Genomic DNA, 6,699 nt, shown 5'->3' on the forward strand with positions numbered 1-6,699 from the left:
TGCTCCAAACCTCCGCTGCTGAACTATGCCAACAAATGCGGCGGCCCGGATAGCGTGCGCCCGTTCAGTTTCCACTTTAGGTGCAGTCAGAGACGGCAGACGCGGGCCAGGGATCGCTTGCTGCCAACCATAACGCTATTTGTACCGTCTCCCCTATAATAATTGCCGTGTCCAAATTCCCACGGAGCTCCACACAGTCTAGTTTCTCCGCCCCTTTCTTTTCCACAGTTGCTCCAGTTTCCAGTATGTCTGCGAACAAAGAGGGATGTTCCTCGTTGCCTGGAATGGCTGCTACTTCTCAAGACTGGTCGGTTTTGGCGCCACAACGAGCACAGAGCCCCCAAGTGCTCATACACTAAACGTTTAAGCGCTTCTTTTCCTAGTCAAGAGACGAAAGCTCTGCAAAAGTACTAGAAGGGAGCCTTGGCGTCTCTGGAGCGCCTAACTCCGACGCGTGCAAGACCAGTTTGGCGCGACCCCCAGTCAAGGTTTAGCGGCTAACTTCATAGAATCCAGGCACCCTCAGAATCCCATATTTCCTAATTAATCTACGTCACCAATGCCAGTGCATGTTTTCAGCTGCTTCTTGATGCCTTTTGGTGAGGCAGCCATCGAGCCTGCTGCAGCACAGCGCGCTGGAAAGGAAAGTCGAGTTCCCCATCGACCGGCCATCGGCAGACCCAGTTCCCTGTGAACTCATCATCTTTTTGTGTTTTTAAGAAGAAATAATGAGCTTCAGAGGCGAGTTGGAAATAGCTGTCAGGGCAGAATTAATGAATGATCTCAGCGCACCATACAGCGTAGAGCTCGGGCTGTCGAAACTAGGGAGCTGGTGATAGGCACAAATACTATTAGAGTACTCGTCTTGCCTTTGCACAGCTCAAGTGTGCTTACTGAAAATTATTTCAGGCATGATCTAGACCAGCTGGGCTTGGCCTTTGGTTTAGGCTGCTGCAAATGCGTGCTGTTGTGTCGCTCACTTGCATGTGTTTTGCTCGTTTCATTGAGTTGGTTGTCTTGTTTAAGGCTAGGATGTGTCACGCATTACATGGGAAATGCCAGGTTTTATTGTTTATCCTTATCAAACTAAGGTTTTCTTGAGTTTTTGCACAGATCTACTTTTTGCTATTTTTGAGCTTCTGCTGTAGTCTCCATCTGGTTCCATCTGGTATTTTGCCGAAGACAAGCGCCCCACCTTACGTTGTCCCCCAACTCCGTGCCATTTTAGAGGGGAAAAAAGATATTCATTTTCCATTTTCCCGTAAATTGTCTCCAGAAAATTCAATTTTTTACTTTTCTTGCGCTGTTAATTTGTTGCTGGTCCCGAGCTCGCCGGCTAAGCTCGTGGTGTCTGTGTCACCTGTGGAAACTGCACATTCCACCCTAGCAATGCAGGCCTCCAATGAATCCACATCTCGGGAAAACGACAGTGTCAAACATTTTGTTCCTGAGGAGGAGCCGTCGCGTGGCAGCTTGCGGAAACACGTGGGCGGGTGTGCTCCCATGCTAGTTTTGGCTCTGCTGGGTGTGAGTGTCTTGGCGTTTCTCGTTGCTCGCTGCGCACTTCATTTGAAAAATTCCAGAAATTCGACTACGTTTTTGAGGAGGCTAGCTGAAGAAGTGAGATGCAGAGCATTTACTGCGCACGGCAGCTCGCTCCTCAAAAGCCAAACCGTCCCACGCGGGATTTCTATACCTCTTTCGCGGCAAAAATTGCCGTGCGCCGCAACTATTCCCCTGAAAGTCCGAAGGATCACTGCACAGTGCTAACTCCATGGCCTGCTCTGTTTGTGTGGTTCCTCGCAGCATTGGCATTGTCCAGGTGGACCTTCCAGAGCTGCGCCGGCTGGGCAAGACCCACCACGCGATTCACCTCCTCCGTATGAAGAAGGGAGTTGGCCAAGCACTTCAGGAGTTTCGCATGGCGGAGCACGCCGCGCGTATTCACTGGATGACATTCTTGGAGGCCCCTCAAGCGCAGCCATTGGCCCCGCTTCAAGGGCAGCAACTGTATCGATGCTGACGCTTACAGCTGTAGACAGTTCTGCTCCTCATCCCCACAGGCACCGAGAGCCCAGACATCATGAACATTTATTCTCTTTTCCACGCATAAGTGACTCAAAGGTACCTCTAGTCGTCCCTATAGACAAAAAGAAATTGCCAGTTGGCCTCATTTGCTGTTATACCCTTATGCTGCTCGATGAAGCTGCGCACATTCCGCTGCCGATATCCCGAAATTTTGTTACAGAGAAATGCGCTCCACAACTAACCTCCGGATAGCTTTTGTGGTTTTCAGGTGGTAGATGACCTGAACAAGGTCTTAGAGTTTCTTAAAAAGCTATCAAAATTTCACATAGGGCACCGGAAAAGTAAGCTGCAAACGAGCACCGTTGGTGATAAAATACGCCTATTATCCGACGAAAAACGCTTTTTAACCCGAAGCTTACTCCTTTCTTCTCTTTTGCTGGCTGAAAATGGTGTCAGACACGGTTTGCTTGGGTCAAAAACTCTGTTTTTAGTCGCCTTCCACTCTGTCGAATTTGCTGAAATTCTCCGCCCGCTGAAATTGTGGTGTAAAAAATAAACGCTAGTGTGGAATAATCATGCTGAATGTGTCTTTTTTAAATCAGTTGCGATCTGGGCTTTACAGCGCATTTTGAAACAATCTTTTGTGGCACCCTGGTGGAGATTAAGGTCAAAGAAAAGGTGAGATGAGTGCGTGTAAATCCCGGAATGATGAATTAGGTCCAACTAGTGAGGATTTAGCAGTGCGTCCCAACCTGGACTATTTCTGCTTGCGCTTTTGTGTTCTTGAGCAGCGCTCCTCGCTTGGCTGGCCACGGAAAGCAGTAAGACAAATCCCATGAACAGTTCGTGCGAGATAAGTTCAGAATTCTTACTATTATAGTTGTTTATAGTTTTGTCCTTTCGCGGCTGCCCACACCACAGCTGCACGAACGTTGCCTTATTTGTACTGTGAGCTTCGGCTGCAGGACGTGCAAAAGATTGCGCTGGACTTGGAAAGCAGCGTTCTTGGCTTAGTCTCAAAACTTGCAGCAAATCAGTGTACGGCAAGTCGCCTGAATCGTCATCTTTTGCCATTTGTGAAAGTTGTGTACTGGATTTTGTCCCTGCAAAATTCTTCAGTTTAAGCAAGTTCCCAAAGCAAGGGGATGCCTCGCCAGTGCATCTTCTGAGTCGTCCTGAAGACTTTTTCGTTCGTTGCACCACACGTTTCACTCTGCTTTCTTTTTGTGGCTATGCAGCATGTGGCCGCTGTGAAAGCACTGTCACCGGCCGACTCACAAGAAGGAATAAAACACGTGCAGAGGTATTGATTACTGTTGTCGGTAAGTCCTACTTTACTATTTACCACATCTGAAGCAGAATGGAATCTGTGCAGGCCACATAGACTGAGTAAACAAAAGTAAAGTTTACGTGAAAGGGAGATTAGAGATTTGTACCTTTGGATTGTAGAAATAACGAAAATTCAGATATCTTTTCTTGAACTAGAGGCCCTAAAGCCATATCACCTTGCTTTGCTTCGACGACTTATGTAAAGATTTCATGTGTGTGTACTCCTTGCAGCATCCCTTCCACCTCAATATAACGCAGTTCCTTAGGCTTCCAACGTCCTGATTCAGAACTAAGAAACGAACCCAACAAATCTACGGGTACCGTAGAGTGATATTTTTACGGAAGTTCGTGCACAGTACACATTACTGAAGATGCACTTCGTTTTGGTGGTAAATGCCCTGCAGCTCCTGGAACTTAGTTCTACCAGGTAGGCGTTACTATATTCTGCGAGGTATCTACACAATTCAGTGGGAAGATGTCGCGAAGATAAGTGTGTACAGGGACTTGCTTTCCGTATGTTTTGTGGAAAATTTGCCGGCATTTCTCCGCTTCTTCATGCCATTCCAAGGTGTGCAAACTCCGCAATTTGCCGTTTCGTTTGTCCCGTGCATTCATGTGCACGATTAGCTGAGCCCTGCTTCAGCGCATAATCTGGCAGCACCTGGCTTGATGGCAAAGATTATACTGGCCTGCAAATGCAGGCTTTGTTTGGCTATGCAAGGCTGCATGTGAAGCCTTAGTTGTTGCCGTGGTAGCAGTTCACTGTATTTCCGTTTACACTTTTTACTGTGAAGGCAATTGCGTGCCCCGGGCAGCAATCAGCAAAAACCTACGCTCATTTTTATTCTGGAGCTGCTGCGGCTGCTGATGCAAAAGCGCCATCTCAGTGGCGACAGTCGCAATACAAGTGGCGGTTTTTTATCAAAATACCACTGCAAAATTTGTCTCCTGGTCAGCTCCCCAAAGTCATCTTCCGTATTTAAAAATCGCCACTCTGCTTAGGCAGCAAAAAGCTAGAGGCTAAACCATAAAGCTCAATCCTAAGGCTCCAAAGGATGAGTAGCTGGAAATCGTTTGCCACACCTTGAATCGCCCCTCGCAAGCATTGTACTCAACGGCCTTCGCGCAAATAAGGCCTCCTGGTGAGCAAATGCAAAATAACGCTACGGTCTCTTACTATGCACAGTGAAGCAGCCGGAAATTCGTAATATATCAGGTAGACCTGCCATCAACCTGCAAGGTAAAGCGAACAGCAACGAAAAGACTTCTAGATGCCTAGCTTAGCCTGTTGCTTACAGCGGTATCGCAGTGTTTGGTTGTAAAATTTCCTCTAATATATAGTGTCTCGTTGCAGAAAGTGTTGGCTTTCCAGCGGAGAGGCTTCCTAAATGCCACAAAGCTACTTCTTGATTTTTTGTGGGAGTTGCAGAAATGTGCACATTATTTTTGCAAAGATAGATCAAGACAGGGTTCTATACATCCCGTGTCTTGTGCAGAAAAACAGACATTATGTTTACAAGGAGGAATTGGAAGCAGACTGACGACGCTCCGTGTCCCGTGTAAGACTGTCGCTTTATTGCAGGCCAAGTGTTTGATGGCCAAGCGTTTGATGGCCAAGCGTGTGATGAAATGCGATTAGGGCAGTGAACGATGCCTTGAGTAATAATTATACATATTTCTTCAAACCACTTGATGTGGGAGCCACTGAAAGCTTCAGGGGAAGAGGAGAACCTTCCTTAACGGGAACTGAAAACCTCTGACCTGTACCAGAGGTGACGAATGCAGCTTCCCTCCTCTTCTATTATTTGTACACTATAAACGTTTGTATATTCATGTATGCATACCACTTATATATTTTCTTCTTCGTCGGCTTCTATCACTTTGCCCACGTAGCTAACAACATTCCTGCACAGGCGCCCCATGACGTGCTAAAGCAAAAATACGTATGCCCAAAGACCACTTACAGAAGCTAGATAGTACTCGCAACCTAACGATTCGATATGCGCCAATTCTTCACCCTGCTTAAGCATGTCGGATACTCGTGAGGTGTGCATGTAAGCCTGCCTTTGTATGGAGCCTACTGTGGGGAGCTGTGGTTTCTTGAACCATTATAAGCTGCAAGGTGCGCGTGTTTCAGGCGATGCTTTAAGCCATTCTGCAAGCTTGTATAATCGCTCCAGCGAGTCATGTAGGGCAAGCTTGACACAGTGAATGCAGCGTGGGGGAAGCCTGCAATATAGTGTGTAAGAATTAGGCCTTCCAAACTGAGTTGCTACGTCGCGACACTGAAATTCAAGTATGTTGAGCGTGTTTATTGCGTGGCCTGAAATAAACATCCAAAGTAATGATTATTTTACGGTTAACCTCTCGTGAGGTGCTGCGGTCTATATAGCGGCGCGGCCCGTCAGGGCCCTAGACACCGCTAAATAGAGCATTGAGGGATATTTTTGCTTTCAATGTTTATTACGAGAAAGACTGAGCAGAGTTTAGCCAGCGCCAAGGATGCCCCACTGAGCAACAGGAGAGGTCGGATGGTCAGCATTGCAGTCTAGATAGCCTTTAAAGCTAAACACTGCCACCTACGCCACTTCGTGCACTATATTCATGCGTTTCATAAACCCTTTTGTGTCGATTTTGAGGCAGAGGGGTCGCCGCCACTATAGCGACCCTAGCCTAAACGAATTTCGCAAGCATACCAACTGGGGCTATCGTGCTTTTCCGGGCCTTGAACTCATCTAGCAATTCACCGAAGCCATGGCGTCGTTAAAACTGGGCCAGAAATCATCCAAATTTTGCACTTCTAAGGAAGTCGTTTCTTGCATCACTGCAAGCCTTCCTTGTCTTCACTGTGCGCACTATGGGAGTTTCGTATCTGTGCTGCCTGTCCAAGAAATGGACTTTCGGGGTCTCTAAATAGTATAACGAGTTTTTCTCTAGGCAAAGTTGCTCACGTTCCTAGCGACAATATTCGCAACCCACAACCGCAAAGTTCAAGCAATCTCTTTGCTAGGAGCTAGTTGCAGGCCTTCACTGTTTCGAAGGGAAACAGGTGATCGTTGGGGCCTACGAAACATGCAGTATCTCCCGTTCGTACTGATGGTATGGTGCATGCAACGCCATTTCCTATTCACGCAGGTGCAGATCCAGGTAGTACTGGAGCTGGGGACTAGATAAACGGCGTGTGGGAAATATGAGCTTAAACCGCACTAGAAAACATGCACGCACCGATGCTATAGAAACACAGAGACCGGCAAAAATGGCTGATAATCAGCACGGTAATTCGTATACGAGAGCCAAAGATGAGCAGGTACCGTCAGATGTGCAAGCTGACGTACGCAAATT

At 47.3% G+C, this 6,699-nt stretch overlaps 2 protein-coding genes across 2 annotated transcripts in view; one reads left to right on the forward strand and one right to left on the reverse strand.

The window, feature by feature from the left end:
- Positions 1 to 1,774: 1,774 nt before the first annotated feature.
- Positions 1,775 to 2,023, forward strand: ETH_00014390 (uncharacterized protein; the record flags this gene model as incomplete). The annotated part of the gene is made up of 1 exon (XM_013377510.1): positions 1,775 to 2,023. The coding sequence occupies one exon, from the start codon at positions 1,775 to 1,777 to the stop codon at positions 2,021 to 2,023; it is 249 nt and encodes an 82-aa protein (XP_013232964.1).
- Positions 2,024 to 6,587: 4,564 nt separating this feature from the next.
- ETH_00014395 (uncharacterized protein) overlaps positions 6,588 to 6,699 on the reverse strand; it is a gene marked incomplete at both ends in the record, with an annotated part of 7,555 nt that continues 7,443 nt past the window's right edge. The window contains one exon of the mRNA XM_013377511.1: positions 6,588 to 6,683. Coding sequence (XP_013232965.1) covers positions 6,588 to 6,683 — 96 coding nt within the window. The remainder of the gene's footprint in view (positions 6,684 to 6,699) is intronic.

Source organism: Eimeria tenella, genomic scaffold, assembly GCF_000499545.2.
Source record: "Eimeria tenella Houghton genomic scaffold, Eth_scaff54, whole genome shotgun sequence".
In the NCBI taxonomy this organism is placed as follows: Eukaryota; Apicomplexa; class Conoidasida; order Eucoccidiorida; family Eimeriidae; genus Eimeria; species Eimeria tenella.